We start from the raw sequence: 19,846 nt of genomic DNA, 5'->3' as shown, positions 1-19,846 counted from the left end.
CAAGAGGTTGGCCACCCACTGAAAGCCTTAATGAAGAGCTGATAGACTTGGGGAGGAGGTGGGGGCCATGGGGGAATTCCCCCACCTAGGGGAAGAGCCAAATCTAAAAACAAAGGCCTACATTCACACTGACAAAGGACAGGCCAAACTTTGCAAATGCTACATCCTGTAGAATCCAAAGGCACACTCCTGCTCACCTCTTTAAGACCGATGTGCTTGCTTGTTCCCATGCACAACACTAAGCTTCCATCTAGCAAAGAAAAAAAAAAAGGAGCTCCTATAAGGTGTTTTTTGACCTTTAATCAGAACTCCAACAAAATCAGGGTCTAGAAGAGAAGGAGATGTAATCTCACAACAAAAGGGAGTAAGTTTAAGGTTGTGGCTGTAGGGAAGTACGGTATCAGTCCTTTAAAGAGGACCTTTCACTAGGTACCATTGGTTGTCCTTTGGCTATCACACTTCTTGCCTGCAGCACTGTTTTTACGTGAGTAGAGCGTTTGCTGCTTTCTTGATCGCAACGGCCCAGCTCTTTGTTGTGACAGCCAGCTGTATCCTCCGCTCCTGAAATGAGCAGCTGCAGACAGGCCCCCACCGTTCAGCAGTGTCCTTTGTCCTTGAGCTGGAATGCTGTTAGCTGGCGCCACCTTCCAAAGGCCTTAAATAGAGTGGACAAATTAAATGCTGAAGTTACCCATGAGGGAATCCAGCCACCCTCACAGCACCCATGAACACAGCTCTTCCTCTAGCAATGGCCATACCAAATACCTCACCATTCAAGGAGAGCCTCCCCCTGAACCCCTGTGTTATTGTAGCCAACAAGGCAAGTGGAGAGCACAAATCAATGGGACAATGCCCTCTGTTTCAGTACTTGCTCATTTTGTTAAAGGAAGACTTAATCCTGCATGGATCTTCTGGAAGCAGAGGAGGTAACTGGCTATTTCAGACCTTGGGCTTTGCCTGCTCACCCAAATTTATAGCTATTTGCCTGACCCTGCGTGCAAGTCACCACAGCCCTCCTGCAACAACATGGAGCCTGTTTCTTCCCTGAGTGGACTCTTGAGAAGCAGGGGATTAGTGGATTAACATCTGATAACACTGGGGAAGGGGCACATGTCAGGGAAATTGACTGCTGGCACAAAGCTGTGACTAACAACCAAAGATGAACCCAGATAAAGCTGGAAGCTATTTCCCTTTGTTAAGGACAAGCCCCATCTCTTGATGTATTCAACTTCTCCTTACAAAAGTGCTTTGTCTAAGGGGAGAGATACAGGGAACACCAGTTGTCCCTTTGGGGTGCTTGTTGGTCAGCCACAGTGCCCGTCACCTTCCACATTTTGGTTCCTTGCTAAAGGCACAAACCCAGCCACAGACTAAGAGGAAGCTGTTTCCCACAGAACAAAATGTCATGAGTGTCTAGGATTTGGTTCACATTCCTCAAGCATCTGGCAGTTTGTGGTTAATTTTCTTTTTGACATGACACTTTACAGGAGCAAGAGAAGAAGCACATGGGCCCAGACAACATCCCTACATTCTGTTTCACCTTCCAGGCAGGAATGAGTAATAGCCCTCTTTAGCGAGGGCTGCAAAACTGCATTTGGTGTCCTGAGCTAAACTTTTTAACCCTTGAGACAGTGCAATTGTTAGGTGCCTTGTGTCAAAGGACTATGTCAGAATAGAAGCAGTCTTAAGTGCTTACCTGGGACAGTAAGCTCCTGGCTTCTACCTCCAAAAAGCTCTGCACCACACAGCTTTGTAAGTATCGGCGTCTCCATGCCCTCCAGGCCTTTTCTATCAGCCGCTGCTGGTCCTGCCAGGAAGAAAGGCAGTACACAGATTAGATGGACTCTGGCAGCCAAACCACCTCACTTCCATCTAGTTCCACCTTGCTTCCAGTTGCTTTCCCAGTGCCCTCTTGAACGACTTTGCATTGCTAACAAACAACAAGCAATGCTGGCTGCTAACAAAGCTCTCGCTGCATTACTGTCTACTGCAAATATTGTGGCTAATTAAGTTACAGTACCCTGGGGCAAGGCTGGTGCCCTTTTAAGAAACACGATGCAGCTCCTCAGTTAATATGTGCTACACATGTCACATCACCTTGTCCCACGGACAGGTTGGAGCACATCATCTCACAGAGGTAGTGCCCAGGAAGCCAGACAGACCATGGGTCTGTTCCACAGGACTGGGGCCTGAGCAGGAGGGGAGACCACACAACATCCCTCAGCAGGCTGCAGATTCGAGGGATGCTCGGGAACACAGACTGCAGTACTTGCTATGGACTTTTTGCACAGGCTGCAGACAGTCTGAACAGATCATCCTGTCTCAGCTTCCTGTCTGTAAGATGGAGCAAAGCACAACTAAATAGCTGGGTATACCAGTTTGCCATGCAGGCTTTTAAAGAGAAATCTGGTAAAAATAGCCACAGGAACAAAAAGGGATTTCTCATGCACACCACATGTTAAATGCCCAGGTCTCACCTCCTGGCACAAAGTGAGGCTACAAGCAAAGCAGGCTTGCCCAGTAACATCCATCATTGCCACCCTCAGAGCAGTACCAGACACTCACCAATACTTGTGCCAGCATCACCACCCTGCTGGCTTCTTTCCATCGATGCCATCCCCTTGCCAGACAGTGCAGCCTCCTGCCACGCTGGCACCGGCGCAGCATCACTGTGCGATGCCACCACCTCAGATACTTCCTCCTATATTTAAGAAGAGTAAAATGAGCTTTATCAGCCCAACAGGGTTCAAAGGGGAGTCTTTATCTGGTGGCAGCACAAAGACAAAGCTCAGAGCCCTCCACTCTGCTTACCCAAGCCACTTCTCATCCCACTCCTCAGAGTCCACCTCTGCTTTGTTCTCCTGGATCCTGGCATGTGCAGGAACAGGTCCTACCAAGCCATGTCTTTCTAGCAGCTGAGGGAGCTGCAGCCTTTCAGCTCTCCTTTGGTTTCTGTAGATCACCAGCCAACGGCGAACAGCACTGGGAAAAAGCCCAAAGGAGGAAGCAAGTGCTGAAGCCTTTTCTCTGCATCCTCTCCTTTCTAGCAAAGAAAAGAAGAATCACACAGGAGTTAACACTGGAGCCAGAGGGAGAGATCAGAGCTGACCATGAGCCATCGGTCCTTTGTCCACTAAAACCAGAAGCAATTCACAGTCAATATTTGAATGCTTTGAGCACCTACTTCACAGAGAAATCCCAGTCATTTGGCTGGCAAACGCTGCTCCCCTTCCTCCACACTCACCCTCCCCATATGGTCCCATGAAAGGAAGAGAAAAGGAAGCATCTTCTTACTTAGGGACCAAGACAGAGACATCTTCCTGCTCTTCCTAGCACCTATCAGGGTACTGCATTGCCGTGAGCACTGGGAAAAGGCAGCTGTTTTTGTCCAGTAGTTGCAGGCCTGAAACAGAATTAACACAGCTGTAGCCAAGACTAAACACTTGCACGTACAGCACAGACACACAAACTAGCTTTAGAGGTACATTTATGTTCATAACCCTGCAGGTAGTTTAATGTGCTAGACCCCAGGCTAGAAACTGTACAGATGAGATCCCAGCAGGACTGACTCAGCCCTTCCAAATCAATCCAGCTCCTTGTGGTTTACTGGCTGTGAACCCTTTGAAATTGTATGCACCTCTGACAGCTCTGCCTGCTCTGCAGGGGCAGTGATTATCCTATCTCATCTTTGAGCAGAGAGGAAGGAGTGCACTTGTCTCTCTGGTCAAAATGTCCCCGCTCCTTAATGCTGTGATCCAGATGGTGGCTGCAATCAGTACCAGATTATGAAGTTGTGTGCACAGTCTGTGAAGAATTTCAAGGCAGAAACTAAGCAGTTGCCACAGTCACAACAAGTCCAAACAGGTTTTCTGATGAGCCCTGTCCATGCATCTCAGTGCCTAACAACCCCTCCGTAGTCTTCAGAAGAGAACAGGGAGTTCTTAATTGTCTCAGTGGGCCCTTCCTCTCCTACCTGTTTCACAGCAGCCACAGACCCTAGGCGGAAGGCTTGCCGTCCCCTCGAGGCCACTCGCCAACGGTGACAGGCTTTAGCCTGAGAACGTCCCTGCCACTCGTGGTCTCTCTCCTCTCTCAGCACCTGCTGTTTAGCTGTCAAGAATTTCATTCTCCACTCAGCAAAGCTTGCTACTAGGAGATGGTGCTCTTGGACTCTTCTGAAAAAAGAGAGGGCTTCCTGCTGCCTCAGTCTATAGGCAGTGACCTGGACCCAGATGATCAGGCACCTGAAAAATAATACAAACACAGAAAAGTGGCAGATACCCAAGGTCACATTTCTGATACAGCAGTGAACAGACTATGAACCAAATTCCACCTTCTCGACCCACTGTGTAGTATCACATACACGTGACTAAAGCAAGCAAAAGAGCGTTCAACAAGAAAACAGGCTGTTCCCTGTTACTCCACCTGCTATCAACATTTACGTATCTTTCTTTGTGTTATGTACCTTCCAGTGCCTTGTCTTTGGGAGCTATGAGCCCAGACTCCTTGACTACAGTTGCTTTCTGAAAAAAAAAAAAAAAAAAAAAAAAAAAAAAAAAAAAAATTCCCCTTCTTTTACTTCAGTTTCCCAGAGATGGTACTTCCAACTCCTTGAAGCCCAGGAGTATGACTGCTTCTTTCTGGCCATTTTAGCATTTCTGCTCTTCAAACACCCCTGCAAACTGAATGCAGTTAGCATTTTACCTTTATTTTTACCTTTATTTTACCTCTATTATAGCATTTTACCTTTGCTGACATAAACACTGTCCCCAGGCTGCCCTGCCACTACAGCTAGTGGATTCCTCAAAAAAAATTTTGTCTGATCTTTCTCTGTGCCAGCAGCTGATCTTTAAGATAATTAAGATAATGCTTTATAGACAAAAGCTTTTTCTTACGGGATGATAATAAAACTGCCAAAATCTCCTTCAGCACAGATCCCAGCAGACTCAGTTAAATCTGCTTGCTGTAAAACAAGGCTGGATTTGAGATAGCTTGTTATGAAGATGCAGATTTTCATCTTTTTCTTGCCTGAAACAAAACAAGGACCTGCCATACATGGGATATATGGCTAGACAAAATACATCTTTGTGCAGACCATTTTATCCCCCCCTCAATTTTAAAAAGAAAAAAAAAAAAGAGAAACACCTACAGAAGGAGTTACTATTAACAGCACTGTAAATCTACGCCTACTATAATTTCTTCTATATCTTGTACCCTGATTCAAGAATGGCCCCTTGTGCAACCCCAGAAGCAAATCTGCTTTTAACTCCTAGCTTGTCCTTTTGGTTTCTCATTCCACTTGGACCTTCATTATGCAAATTGCCTCACTGAACCATAGTGCAGAGGTGTAAATATCTTCTGCCTGGCAGGCTTCTCTGAAGATCAAGAGAATCTATTGCAGGTTATCCTAGCATGAAAAATGCACCCCTCAGAAGAGAGGGGGCTCAGCCTGTACCATGTCCAAGCTGACTGGTAAACTGATTTATTTACTGATGTCCAGGTGAGAAATTAGAAGCTCTCCCTCAAAGGAGAGCTCAGAAGGAAGATTAACGATAGAGACACTCCACAGGAAGGAGCAACATTAAGGACTTCTGTGGAACACTTCCTGCTAAGGTGTCCCCACATGGATTGATTTGCAGAAGAAAATGCAATTGGGTGGGGGTGAGTGTAGAACCCTAAACACCACAGCCACTTTACCATGTTTTTTTTTTTGTCGTTGCTGCCCTTTTTTGCCCCCCCTCCTCCAGATCTTGTCTCCTCTCAGGCTGAACTTACAATTCAAAAGTAAATCTGCTAGGGTCAAACCTGCACTTCCCATGCCTTAAATGAATCCTTGGCATAAATCACCTTACTCATCCTTACACTCTTGAAATACCTCAGATTGAACCACTTGATGCTATTCCAGGTTTACTACAGCTGGAAACCTCACCGCATTTCAGGCAGACAGCCTCGAACGACAAAAACACAGACAAAACAGATTTCAATGAGAAAGCTACCAAACAACAGTTAAGACAGAAATGAAGCTGGTATTGATCAGCAGCAAACACCTTGCTCTTCAGATTTAATTTGTATGTTTTCAGGATCTTACATAATGTACCATAACATAAGACTCTAAAACATACTACAGCTTTACCTATATTGTAAGTAACACTGAGGTTAATTGAGTATCACAGTTCTCCCTTCACAGGCTTTACTGAATGGTGCTTTTCTGCAGGAGTATAGTGATCTTGATTTTTCACATTAGCTTAAGTGAAAATCAACATCCTGCACACAGAATCTGAAAGTCTCAGGTTTGGAAAGGTCAGATCTACATAAGGCCTCTGCCCAAAAATAAGTATTCCTTTCTGCAAATACTGAATGATTCCGGTGGAAACAGAGCTTTCACTTTTCCCAGCTAGATCAATTCATTTGCCTCTGCCTTGCCTAGTCTACAAATTCAACACAGCATAACTGATAGTAGGCAGAAGTTCTGGAAAGAACAGTTTCGAATAGCTGATAGCTACAGATAAGGGTTATTTGCTAAACCGAATAGCTTAAAGCTGAGCATTAACCTTTCTGTAGGCCACAGAGTTTCCAAACAGCAAGGTATACAACAGCACGAATACGGCAACAAGTTTTCCACTGCTAAAGCTTTTCATGCACATAGACATGCATGAGCACTGCTTCGCAAAACTCAGAGCTACCCATTTGGAGGCCTCCCCCTAGAGCACTTATCAGAGAAGGGGAACGGTGGTTCCTGTGGGACAAATATAGTTTGACACAAGTCCAGAGATTCACTTGCTAATGATCCTCTTCTTTTATGCTGTATGGGACACAACAGTTCAAGACTTAAAAAGAGCAAGGTTTCAGACCGTGTTCAGAAATTAGTCTTTTTGCTTTTTAAACATAGCCTGCCTCTTCCAGCCATGCACAGCATCCTGCTTCCTGAGAAGAACAAGGGAGGGACTGTGATGCTATGGGTGACAGACCCTTTAATGTAGGAACACTCCTGGGGAAGAACTGCAGAAGCTCCACAGACGCACAAGTTAACAGTACTTTCAAACCCAACCTCTGCTCTGAATACACAGGATCCACTGCTGCATAAATTGCTCTTCACTCAGATTCCCTTGGAAATGCTTCAAAGGCAGGAAACAAACCTGTGCAGGAGGAGACGCTCCTGGAATAAAGCAGCGTTTTTCAGTTGCCTTGTTTGGCAATACCATGTCTGCAGGATCAACCTCTTCTTCTTCTGGTGGCTGTGCTGAACCCACCATTGCTGCAGCTCTCTCAAAGCACAATTCCCTGTGAGAAAACACAAGAGCTTGCTGAGCTGAATCCTACTTCTTCCCTCACCCCCTCCATCACTGAATCCAGACAAGAGCAGAAAATATACCTGCTGCAAATACTGAATTGGGCCATACTAAGATTTCTCCTCTCTTTAGCAGCTGAAAAGGCTATTCACCTTTCCCCAAGCTGTTTTTTGTTCAGGAAGCAGTATCAGACCTCCTCCATTTTTTATTCCTCCTCCAAGCAAGGTATCACAGATCAACTCCACCCTCATCCACAAGGCAGTTTAACATCAAAAATTGTGAGTGCTCCCTCCCTGGCACAGTGTAAGTATTTAACACATTTAAAGTACTTGAAATCCCTTGAGGGACAGGATCATGACTGTTAAGCAGTCCCTAAAGATACACCCTGTTCCCACTGAAGCAAAGCTTGACAGTTGGGTCTGAAGAAACGTGTTCAAGTTCAGTGTAGCATAGGAACTTTGTTTAACTCCCTAGCTGCTAAAACGCACTACTTAATCATTCCTTTGGTAGTGCAGGTAAGTGAGATCTGCTCCTTCTCCCATCAGCCTCCCAGGGAGCATCTGCCCTAGCATAAAGCACTGCAGAACAATAAGGCGCTCCCTGGCCCCTGGACTAGTGTGCAATTCCAGATAAGCAGTGCAGAGTTACAGCCAGAAGCAGGCATTTCTCCATCCCAGCCATTCCCACAGTGTTCTCATACAGAGAGGAGTGCTGCTGCAGGATGGGGTAACTCACTTTGACAGTAGGAATGCCAACGCCACAGAGCATCAGCAGTCATCTGCTGGATGTGACACCTGAATCTCTGGTCAGCTTCCACTTTCTGGACCAGTCTCCTCTTCCACAGGCTGAAAGCCATCTGGCAGCAATGAACTTGATGTTTAAGGGTTGCTGCTGCATTTTGTTTCTGGTTTTCCACAGCTTTGTGGTGCCACCTGAGAAAGACTCTGAGAAAGACAGAAGTCACTGGAGCAACTGTAGGAACAACTCAAATAGATTCAGAGATGATCAGACAATGAAGTACCTCTGCACGCAGGATTTCTCTATTTGGTTCCAGCAGCTCTTCAACTCCCTCTCAGAAATGCAGTCCTGTAATCCAGAAAAGCAAAAAGATCCTGAACTCCTGCTCGGACACAGTCAATCCATGCAGCTCAGCCCGTTCTTGCTGCTGTGCCTTCTGTGAAAGCTGACACAATTTCCTGTTACTAACCCCCTCACACCACACATACATCCAAACGTGAGGGCCTAACACCTCTTTTAAATTCTAGATACACGGCCAACTTCCAATTCAACTAGAAAGTGGAAGGGAAGAGCTGCTCTGAGAAATGCCTTAATTCTCCAAACCTCTTGTCTGAACATAAAATGAGAAGAACAGCGATATCTTTCACCTGCTGATATTGAAACCCAAAGGCTGTTTGCTAATTTGGGCTATGCAAAAAAGCAGTCGTATGTTTTTCAGCCTCACCTCTTCCCGTGTAGAGTTACCAATGAGTGGCGGGACATTACTCTCTGGATTCTGCAGTGCCAAATCCTGGAACTGACCTCCCACAAACAAATTTTCTCTGTGAGACAAAAGCATCAGTCAGAACAGGGAAAGAAAGAGAAAGTATTTGGAAGGCTGCTGTGAGATGACATGAGTGACTAGCCAGAAGGAAGGAATTTGCCAGACCAAACAAGGGGCCACTTCTAATAGCATCCCCAGGAACCAGGCTCCAACTCACCTACATCCACTATTCTGGGAAGGGAAGGAAGCCTGCAAGTACAACTCCCCATCGAGCTCAGCTGGCAGCTCTACATGCTGGTACAGTTGCAGGGAAGAACTGTAACATGGCACACATGGCACATCTTCAGCTGTCACAATGGAAGAGCAGCTCTGCTGGCTGCTGTCACTAGAACTGTATTCCTGTATGTGTGGAGAGAAGAACATGCCATGAGATGTGTCCTTACAATGGAATCACTCAGTTAACAGTTCTAGCCATATAATTTAATCCTCTTTCCAGCAAGGATTCATGGAAATCCAGAATATATCCAAAGGAACTGCAGGCTAGCAAGGGCAGCTCTGGAGTGTAAACATCCTTCATGGGAAAGTTATTTCTGTACTACTCTGGGAATGGTTAACCCCAAAACAACATAGCAAGCCATCACTGAGGCAGTGCATATGCCCATTGCCAGTTTTCTCAGTGATAAGATTTTATTTAATCTTACCCTTTCCACACTGTAGCCACAAACAGGAACAAATACACAAGACAACCACATTAGCTCAGCTGCTCCCCATATTACTAAACGATGAAGTAGGGAACATGCAGAGAAAAGTAACTTTACAATTTCTGATGACACAAACTCCAAGGCCCTACAAGCTGAGGGTTCTTCGGGCCTAAATACTAAGCAGTTTCTTAATGAGTCCCATGTTGAAGCAGAAATTTTGAAAAATTTCAATAATACATCAGATCAGTCTGAATGTAGGGGCAGAGATGCCCTGTATCAAGACATCCTCACCTTTTCCAGTGAGCTTTGAGAAGCGAGAGTAGCTGTAGCACTGCTGTGGAAGCCAGAAGATGTTGAGAGTGTTGAGAGGTCCTCACAAAACAGCAAGGCAAGAGGTTCTTCACAGACAGTCCCATGAGAGTGCTTAGGACTTGGTTCAGTTGTATTCAGCATGAGAAACTTTTGATGCCATACTTTCAGAGCTTTTCTCAGTCTATACTGCTCCAGAGCCTGAGTGAAAGAACTGAGACAGAAGATACTGAGATAGTAAAGTGAATGAAAAGAGATACCAGAGACGAACACTAGTACAGACATGACAGCTAGTACAAGGAGTTCTTCCAGAAGGACTGGAAGTCAAATGGATACTACTAAAGAGGGCAGAGCTCCAGGAACTGGCTCTTCATCACTCACTCAGCTCTGTGGTGCTCGTAAAGCCTTGCTTTCCACAGCAGATACACTCTCTGCAGTTTCACCTTCAGGCACAAGTCATCAAGAGAGCAGCCTGTTTTCTCAGGAAACCATCTCCCTGCTGTCCACCATGGCTGACTGTCACATCTTCTCTCTGTTGCAGTCTCATCAGCTACTGAGCTTACAGCTGGTCCTGAACCAGTTACAGAGATTGACAAAAAGCAATGTTTGTCAGAAGGCATTTGTAAGAAACTCAGTCCAGCTGAGCCCCCTAACAGCCTTCTTTCAAGGTTTAAGGCTTCCTCCAGGGTTTACATGTATAAAACAGAGACCAACCTGCCTGTAGCACCACCGATACATCCAGAACAACCAGCCCTCCACCTACTGCCCATGATATTTGTTAACACCATCTGAGCTTCTATTACCAGGCTATTTTCCTCCACTGTACAAGTAGAGGAGGAATGAGCCTAGGCACCTCCAAATTTTAAGATTATGCAAGTACCCAAAGTTGCTCACCATAATGTTGCCTCCATCTCCGAAGGAGGAAGTTCACCATCACCTGCTTATTGCTTTCTCTGATCTGCAGCATCTGAACCCACTGCTGGAAGTATTTCCTCAGTGATTCTACTCTCAGATGGACCAGGTTGCATCTATAAAATGCTTTCTGCTCAACAGTCTCCTTCCACACACTGAAGCACCTGAGAAGACCAAAGAAAAACAGAATGCTGAACTACAGATTTTCTTCAGGACTTTGGCTTCCAAGTCCCTTAAATGAAATTTCTGCTATTACTAAATTGAAATGGTCTCCAACCAAAAGACACTACTACATTTAACAACTCCTAAAACACAAAGAGTGCAATGGCTTTAAGATGAACAATGCATCACTGTCTAGGTTGGCTCCATAATTCCTTGGACTTTCAGAGTGAACACTTCTCACATTAAAAATACACCCCGTCAACTTACCGGGAAATTAAATTTCTTTGGATACAAGTTGTCAGTTGTAAAATCTTTTTAATTTCTAAGCATTGGGACCGCCACAACTGGAAAATGTTTCGTAGCCGCTTCTTTTCCAGCAAGGCACGTACTTCCAGCAACCTGGCTTCCTCTCTGCTCAGCAGCTCCTTCTGCAGGCGCCACAGTCTGAAAGCTGTTATATTACAGGGCAGGAAGAGATTGACAGGAAGAAAAATAACTTAGAAGATCTTCAAACTAGTTAGTGTCACACAGCAAACATCTCCAGGCTGAACATCACCTGTCTGAGGCATTTAAGGGGTGTTTAAGGGAAACAGCTCACATTGCTGGAGCAACTGCATCTGCTGCAATTGAACTCATACAAGAAGCGAAGCAAAATATGTATGGCAGGGCAGGTGAGCCACCCTGTACCACCAGACACTGGCCCAGCTATTTGCAGGATCAGGTTCTGAAAGAGTCAGGTCAAAGCAACAACTGAACACTAATCAAGAAACATAGTAAAACAGTGATTTCGTTTGAGCTGTTCCAAGGCTATGGAACACGTGCTTACCAGCCAGTCGTCTTATGTCTCTGATTGCTTGAGTTCTCCAACAGAACTCATCTCCCTGCCTGCGATGAAGCTGCGTCCAGAGTTCACTCTCCACCCTGAAAGTCATAAGCATGCTTTAACATCCCTCCGTCCAAACAGATGCTCACAGAACACAATCCAGAGCTTTCCTTCTCATTAGATAGCTCTTTTTTTTTTTTTTTCTGTCTGGACTTGCTCTCCTGCTTTCAGAATCAGCAGGCAGAAAAGGTCTTTTCTTTTGACACATCCACTGTCCTGCTAGAGACTTTGAGACTCAAATGACATGATACTATTTACACCTGTATCCCACAAACAGATGGTAGCTGAACTTAAGAAACAGTACAGGAGTATTTCTGTCAGACAAATCAGACAAACACTTGTGCACAGAAGTTCTGAGACAGGATTGTTTAATTCTTAGAAGCTTTAAGTTACTAATTGTTGCACCAGTTATTCACAGCAATACATCCACAGACCTGGAAACAAGTTTTCCACAATCTGAGGAAAATTTTGCTGTCTGTAAATCTCCACTTGTCTGAGATAACATAAGAGAATCCTTTCAGCTTACCTACAAGCCTGCTCAGCTTCCTGCAAGTATGCTGCTGTAAGCTGGTGCTGAGCTGAGGTTGTCATAGTTGCTAATCTTCCTAATCCAAAAAAACCCGCTGATGAACATTGGGTATAAGAATATGGTGCAGGCTGTGGAGCTTGCTTCTTGCCCCTTTGTGCCACAGCTTCATTCCACTGAAGGAGAAACCACAGAACAAACCGCAGGCAGAATGTCAGTACCACGATCCACACCACTGAATTTCACACAGATACTCCTTCCTCCTCCCCATTCAAATACAATTTCTATCTTCTCTGACCTCAGAAAAACATTTCAGACAACAGAAAATTCATGGCACTATTTCTACTGTCCCTGGCCCATCCTCACCTTGTGGAAGCTGGCAGCTAGCAGAGCCGAGGCATGTCTCTGCTGGGCTACCTTCAGCTGCATCCTCCTCTGGTGCACAGCCCACTGAAAGGCACCAAGGCCCTTCTGAAGCAGTCGGCGCCTGTAAAGCTGCCTGGCTGCAGCCCTCTTCCAGAGGACGTGGTCCCTCCAGGCTTGGAAACACCTCGTTACTATTTGTCTGTCATGTAAGTGCTGGAAACTTTGAGACGAAAACAAAACAAAACAAAACACAAAAGTAATCTCCAGTTAACAGACAAAATTAAATGCAGCCAGGAGGTGGCAATCAGACTTCAGCCATCAAGCTGAAAAGAAGTATTTCAAATCACTCTCTAAAGAGTGAAGAACCTGCAGCCTCACACCAAATTAAGGTGTCCATCTCACCCACATCTTATCCACAGATCACAAATTTGAATCCCATCTCATGGATAAACCCAGTTCTTAATCTTCACTAACTCTGCAGTGAGCATGCCAGAATTTGCTGCACTGAAAAATAACGTACAAAGTACCAATGCTTTTTCATTGCTAGTAACAACCAAGGTTAAATTTCAAGAGGTAGAATTTAAAAGATACAGAAGTTATTTTTTAAAGCACACACTATTTTAGACAGTAAACCTTTGAAAAGAGATGGATGTAGCTCCAGATCTAATAACAGCAGAATGACGTAGGTTAAATCCTAAAACCAGGATGTGCATCCTCAGTCACTTTCCAGTAGTTTTCCTCCTGTTAACTACCAGAGCACACATATAAATTCAGTCTTTTACCTTTGCTTGTGCACCTTCAGAGAGCAGCAGCTGTTGTCTGACACCTGAAAACAGACACAAGACAGTAACTCACATGGTCATTCCAATACCCTACTGTTGAAGACTGTTTCTTCAGACATTAACAGAACTGGAATTTCAGGACCCTGCAGCTATGCAGAGTAAAAACCAGCTTAATGCTTCCCATCTGCGTGTAGATCCTGGGAATACAACCAAGTGTCTACATTCCCATGATCAACCAAGCAAACAAGCTGGGGTTTAGGAAGATGCACGCAAGACAAAGGTGCACATGTTGGGATGGAGCAGGATCATCAGAGAGGAAATTCTGGCCATTTGGTGCCAGAAAACTATAGAACAAGAATCCCCATCACTGCTGTGCTTCAACTCTGCACCTCTAGCAAAAAGCAGTACCTGTTAGCAGGGATGCTACACAGTGAGCACACACTCACCTCTCTGGAGGCAATTTCCTGTGCCTGGCTCCCTTCTTCACAGCACTCTGCTTCTTTGACACTCCTCACCACAGAAGGATCTTCAGAGCAGTCAAGATTGGCATCAGCTTCCCAATTCCTCCAGCTGCTTTGGTAGGAGCATTGGTCCCTCCTTCCTTCTCTGCTCACATTCCCACATTCTGTGTCAGAATATTCACCAAAGCCTTTTTCGTCCTGAACACTGAAAGGGCTGGAGTGGCTGCTGTCTGCCACTATCATTCTTCTGTCTGCTTGTGATGTGGAGTCACAAACCTCTTCTAACGCTTTGCTGGACTCCACAGGAGGTTCACAATTGTTGACTTCTGCAGGTCTAATGCTAAGCTGCTGTATTGGTCTGAACTCTTGATCTCCAGAAGGAGAAGCGACTCTTAAACACACTTCCCTTGGAGTCCCATACATGGCTACACCAACATTCATCTGAGCTCCCTCAAAACACGTTTCCAGTGACAGCTGCAGACCCTCAGGGTACATGCTGGCTGGAAGATCTTTTTTCCAAGGTATAGGACATGCGAATGCCCCACCAGTTGTCTCTTCTTTAAGAACCTTTCCAGAAGAACGAATTTTTGTATGAACATAAAGACCACCATTTTCTTCTACAGTTGACTCTGCCTGGGACTGGCATCTGAAGCGAGGGGAGCAGTTCTTGGAGGAATCTGCTTTTGTATCCACAAGCCTGGCAGAACCCACCCCAGCAGAGAGTCTTTCTGGCCAGGCGTCACCTGAAAGTTTCGATCTCCACATGCTGGAGTCAACATACCCGTATCCGTGAGAGACAGAGAGAGGTTCAGCATGACTCAAGTCCCTTGCCACTGCATCAAGGCTGCAGCCTTTGGCAAATGGGATGCCCCATTTCAACCTGGCCTGAGCAGCACCGTTTTTCACTCCAGCTAGCTGTTCTCCTGTGCTCAGGGTACTAGAAGCTGAATCATCAGGAGCAAAGTACAAACTGCCACTGCCTGGGGAAGAGCTGGGCTCCAGAGGGAGGGAACCCCGTATCCCCATCAAAGCAATTTTTTGCTTCAGCCTCCAGACTGAACGGTACAAGCCAGCAGAAATCCGTGACAACTGCAAGAAAACCTGAAAGGACTCCAAATTAGGCAGGCGGAGATCCCCCAAAGTCAGTGCTGAACTACGGCAAGCATTCACACTGCCACCTGAGCTCCCTGAAGAGGGACACAGCTCTAATTTGTGCCTGAGAGGGGTATCTCCAGCATGAAGTGACAAGTGTTTATTGACCAGTGAAGGGCTCCCAGGATCGATACAAGATACAGCACGAGGCTGCTGTTTTTCTGCTGGGTAGTCACCATTCTCATTCCTTCCTTCTAAACAGTGCTGGTGAGCAGTAGGTGCAGAGCAGGTACCAGCTGCCTTTGCTTTCTGCTGGTGTTGCTGAGGGAAGTTGATATTCTCATTCCATCTCCCTTCTGCACAAAAAGCCTCCAGGTGAGAGTGCCTCTGAGGGACTTTCACAGCGGGGTACACTGACAAAGCAAGACGGGGAATCCTGTGAGCCACGTACTGAGAGCTGTGCTGCTGTAGCCTGAAGCAGAGATTATTCTGCTGCTGGACGGGGGATCTGGAGAACTGACTGGTGGTGTCCTGGAACAGCTGAGAAGGGCAGGAGAGATTAGTCTGTATCAGACTGGGCTCCCTCTGCCCAGGTGACAGAGGTGTGGTACAAACCCAGCCTTGTCCTGCTGCCTGGCTGGGAGTTACACCAAATGCAGCCACCTCAGGCCAGCGATGAGAAATGTCTACTTGACTTCTAGCACTCAAATAGAGATCAACGTTCACATTCTTCTGAATGTTTCTTTGCTCTGAAGAAAAATAAGGAGAAATATAAACAAAGGAGAATGCATATTTGTCATCACATCTTCCACAGTTTGCCATAGGCTTTGGGTACTTTCATTGTAAGTCTCTTGTCTCCAATTCACCAGCCTTTCACTGATCGGAAACCAAGCTCAGATCTCCTTCACACACATTTTCTCCAAGGCTGGCAGGAATAACAACGTCTGGACTTAAGGTACAGTTTAACTGCATAACAAATGGAAATTTGTTCATAAATGACGTTACAGCCCCACAAAGGTTCAAGGCTATGTAGAGACCAGTTTCTTCTTGTCCATACTACAGGATGAAACGCTCTTTAATATACAGAGAATCTATAGTGTTCCTTAACTCAGGAGAATTAGGACATAGATGGGAGGCCTAATTTGCCACTAAGTCAGATTCTTATACATAAAAGTCTCATGCAGAACACAGATCCTTAAGTTGCTGTTAACAGGAAAGTGCAATTCAGGGGGACTGTGCTTTCATTCCCTCAAATCTGAAATACAAGTTAGCAACCACTCTGTCACTCTAAGCGCTCTTTTTCATCCTTCATTTAAAAAAATGAAAACAGTGTTGTGAAGAAGACACACACTTATACCATCCTGAAGAAGAGGCAGTATGAAAAGAAAGACAGACTCGCTTATAAAATAAATGTCCATCATCTTTTTTCAAACGTACTCAAATAGCAGAAAGTCTCCTTTCAAATCGGATTTTGTTTCCAAAGCATCTGAGCCTGAGTCATCCCTGGTTGCAAACAGCATGCCCGTGCTCCTCACATACCACAACCCGGGGAGTACACTCAATTGCTAAAGTGACAGTAGATAATCATGCAACATGGCAATTATCCCTGGGAACTGCTGTTACTGCCTTTCATGTCAAACGTAGCATGAATGGAAAGATTCCATTATTTCTTCAAGACAAGTAGAAGTTGGCAACTACAGAATGAACAGACAAAGCACCGCTGCCTTCTTTAGGGCACTTACCCTAATGTATAACATCAAAATGTAGCAGGCTGGTGTTCTGTAGAAGCTCTCCTTGCATCCCAGGAATATCCAGACAACTAGCAAAGCATCACAAAGGAATACTACAAAAGATTTTGAAGGGTGAAAGGACACGACACCATCATGCTTATTGGTGCTGTTTTGCTCCATGAGCACCTGAAACCTGGCACCAGACTTTTACTCACAGGAGCCTAGACATAATCTATTTTCTTAATAACTAATGCATTTTTTCCCCCCAATTATTTTTCCAGTTCTTTCTGCCATGTACCAGACCCAATACACCGTCATGATTATTGTAGCGGTTGTTCTTCACCTGACTCATTCCTAATTTCAGTCTCGTTGAGATCTGAAAGAAATAGCATCCTCTGAAAGGTGGTTTGGTAGCATTCCCATAACTGCCAGTCAGGATTTTAACGTAGCCACTTTAAAGCAGTATTTAATCTCATCCAGAAGGCACAAAGATTGTTATGGAGTGCTTTTCAAAATTTCCTCTAAGGCCAAAAGAGATACTTGAGGCAAACTGCATACTTTGCCAACTGCAGAAATCCACAACCGAGGGATTTCATGTTGTTTTTAATGTTTCCTGCTAAAGTGTTTAATGCATGCTTACTACGTGCAGTTTACATTGTGCAGCAAACACTAATGCATTAAAACATGAAGTAAATCCAATTACGTAAACAAAAATTAAGCTGATCAATGCACTTCTGGTGTTGTTATAAGCAAAAGTAAATAGCATAATTCATTAAGAGTAATTCAAGCTCTTTCAAGTGAATACCACTTCAGTGGTACGCTATCAAGGACAAACACATAACAAACACGTAAGTACCACACAGACAATAATTTTCCTAACCCTGCAGACCACAGTCCAAGTTGGGACCAGTGGCTGGCCCCACACCACACCACACATGCCTCAGAAACAAGACTATCGCCCTGCTGCTCACTCTTACAAACCAAACCATCATTTCTAAAGCATGCTCAGCCTTGAGCTTCACGTTTTTACTTTGAGATGAAAAGGTACGTAGAAATACTCTTCCCTGAAGCTGCCAGAGGGCGGTTACCACTCCAGCAGCTGAGGAACAGCCTCACAGGGGTGCCCTTCCCATATAGCCAGCAGGAACCAGCATCCCAGGAGCTACACCAGGGAGTGGGGACCCACCACCCACTCCTGGGGGAGCTGCTCAGAGGCCTGGAGCAGGCACAGGCCCCATCATTGGGGTGCTCAGCGTCCCACAAGGACCCACAGCAGTCCGTGGGTGCTGACACAAACCTCTCCTCCCAGGCACTTACTCACTCGGACAGCCGCTGCTGGACATGCTGCTCAGCCTCACCAGGACCTTGGGGGCAGGACAGCCGCCTCTTTGTGTCTGCTCCTCAGGGCGCTGGGGCAAACCCGCTGCTTTGCCTCCCCCTTACCGCCCAAACCCCAGCGGTGAGCTCACTCACTCCAGCTGGGCCACTGTAAGCAGCTTATCCCCTCCGATTAGCAACGCCGCCTGTCCCCAGGGCTGCAGATGGAAAGCGGCTCTTGCCCATGGCTAATTAAAGCTGAGCCCTCACCACGACCCAGCTCAGCACCTCAGCAGAGGGGACACAGCTTCCCCCTTGCCGCCCACCAGGCCCCTGGCTCCTGTCAGCAGCACTGCAGGTGGGAAACAGTGAACATCCCCAAAAAAAAACACACACCAGGGCACATCAGCACTGGAGAATTAGCGAGAAAAACAAGAAAACAGAACAGAGCATCGCACCTGCTGCACGTCTGGCTGAGGAGACCCCACTGAGAGGAGCCCTGCAGTGAGGCCAGGCTGTGCAGCAACACGACAGGCCGGGTGAGGCCCCACACACCCTCCAACATCAGGCATCGATCTGAAAACACACTGGTGCTTATTTTAACCAACAACCGCCCTCTGCCTCAGAAGCCAGGAGAAGGGCATGGTTTTTACTGTCATCTTGCTGATTTAACACCCCAAATTGGCATCCCCAATTCACAGTAAGCATATTAATAACCCTGCCTTGTTTTGCTCTTCTGAGCTCCCCAGATCTAAATTCTCCACAGGAATGCACACAGCAGGTCAGCTAGATGGGTACTGATAGATTTTTTTTCCTTCCACTGGAGAATGGCTTGGAAAGGCCTCATTAGGTGTAACCGTATGTTCATGCAAATACTCAAAAAGCTTTGCATTTAAAGCAGCCATTTTGTCTGTGGTCCACTGGTCTAGGGAAGGAAAAACTGCTTACCCTCTGAGTGTTTAAACATGTATTCAGGGATCCATACTTTCACTGTACAGTTTTGAAGAATTGAAAAACAGTAGCTGAACAGGCAGTTCTATAAAACCTAGAAAATTCTGCCTACTGATTCCTAGTCCAGTGCTTTGTTACATGGCAGCCTGCAAAGTGAATCCACAACACATCTCAGGAGACTAACCCAGACTATTGCAGTTTTATGGCATTTACCACATGCTCAGTCCAAGCATAAGTGATGATGGTCCAGGTACAGCAGCAGTTCACTGTGATGCTTGTGTAGTATAAGGAATGAAGCATCTGCTGATGTTTAAAGGAATGAAATGAGAGAAAAATGCTCATTCTTAAGAATAGAAAAGACATGTTTCTAGAGGATAAAGCACAGTTAACAGGTCTTTTGGTCACTGAAGAGTCGACACAGCAGCAGGTCTTGGAAGAGAAATGCAATTGTCAAATAACAGATGTATGTTTTGAATGTGAACTTGCTTCAGAAAAAACACGGATCTTCCCAGCACCAGTATTTTCATTCTGCTAAGGCTCACAATCTTTTCTCCTAAACTAACCTGTTGAACACTTGTTAATTATTTTACGCTGAAAGTCACAGCAGGGCAGGTTTGCTGTGCATAAGATGAGTATTCATAGTTTAACACATTCTAGCGTTTGCTGCTGTGTAGAGCTACACAAACCCACCTCTTCCTTTTCTCAGTCCTTTTACTAGCCTACCTTCATCACCCACACACACATCCCCTTGCAGTACCCACCATGTGTCTGTGTAAAGCTTACACAAACATCATCGAAGCCCTGTAGATCTTGCCCCATAATGGCACTCCCAGACTGCCTGGCTACAGTCCCAAATCGTTAGGA

The 19,846-nt window shown here is 45.6% G+C and overlaps 1 protein-coding gene across 3 annotated transcripts; it reads right to left on the bottom strand.

The window, feature by feature from the left end:
- Positions 1–280: 280 nt before the first annotated feature.
- Positions 281–19,746, bottom strand: C22H1orf167 (chromosome 22 C1orf167 homolog). Of its 3 annotated transcripts, none has more exons than XM_072026981.1 (21): positions 16,727–19,746; positions 13,878–15,733; positions 13,432–13,475; positions 12,650–12,869; positions 12,284–12,459; positions 11,701–11,795; positions 11,142–11,325; positions 10,695–10,876; positions 10,182–10,371; positions 9,783–10,014; positions 9,008–9,189; positions 8,752–8,848; positions 8,311–8,375; positions 8,025–8,233; positions 7,137–7,281; positions 3,974–4,244; positions 3,295–3,403; positions 2,812–3,043; positions 2,566–2,701; positions 1,697–1,807; positions 281–655 (listed from the first exon to the last, which is right to left on the bottom strand). In XM_072026981.1, the coding sequence occupies exons 2-21, from the start codon at positions 14,916–14,918 to the stop codon at positions 596–598; spliced, it is 3,981 nt and encodes a 1,326-aa protein (XP_071883082.1). In that variant the 5' UTR covers positions 14,919–15,733; positions 16,727–19,746; the 3' UTR covers positions 281–595. The 3 variants fall into 3 exon arrangements, with proteins under 3 accessions (XP_071883082.1, XP_071883083.1, XP_012956658.4); XM_072026982.1 differs by having other exon boundaries at positions 18,490–19,746; XM_013101204.5 differs by having other exon boundaries at positions 13,878–19,746.
- Positions 19,747–19,846: the final 100 nt, after the last annotated feature.

Source organism: Anas platyrhynchos, chromosome 22, assembly GCF_047663525.1.
Source record: "Anas platyrhynchos isolate ZD024472 breed Pekin duck chromosome 22, IASCAAS_PekinDuck_T2T, whole genome shotgun sequence".
In the NCBI taxonomy this organism is placed as follows: domain Eukaryota; kingdom Metazoa; phylum Chordata; class Aves; order Anseriformes; family Anatidae; genus Anas; species Anas platyrhynchos.
This window is presented reverse-complemented; position numbering and strand designations above follow the sequence as displayed.

What these genes read in the sequence shown, in the direction of transcription:
- C22H1orf167 (XM_013101204.5), bottom strand. Translation starts at nt 15,806, where the DNA reads ATGGCAAACTGTGGAAGATGTGATGACAAATATGCATTCTCCTTTGTT. An exon ending in GAAGCTGAGCAGGCTTGTAG is followed by an intron (nt 11,796 to 12,283) that starts GTAAGCTGAAAG and finishes TATGACTTTCAG; the next exon opens with GGTGGAGAGTGAACTCTGGA. An exon ending in TGGGATGAGAAGTGGCTTGG is followed by an intron (nt 2,702 to 2,811) that starts GTAAGCAGAGTG and finishes TCTTAAATATAG; the next exon opens with GAGGAAGTATCTGAGGTGGT.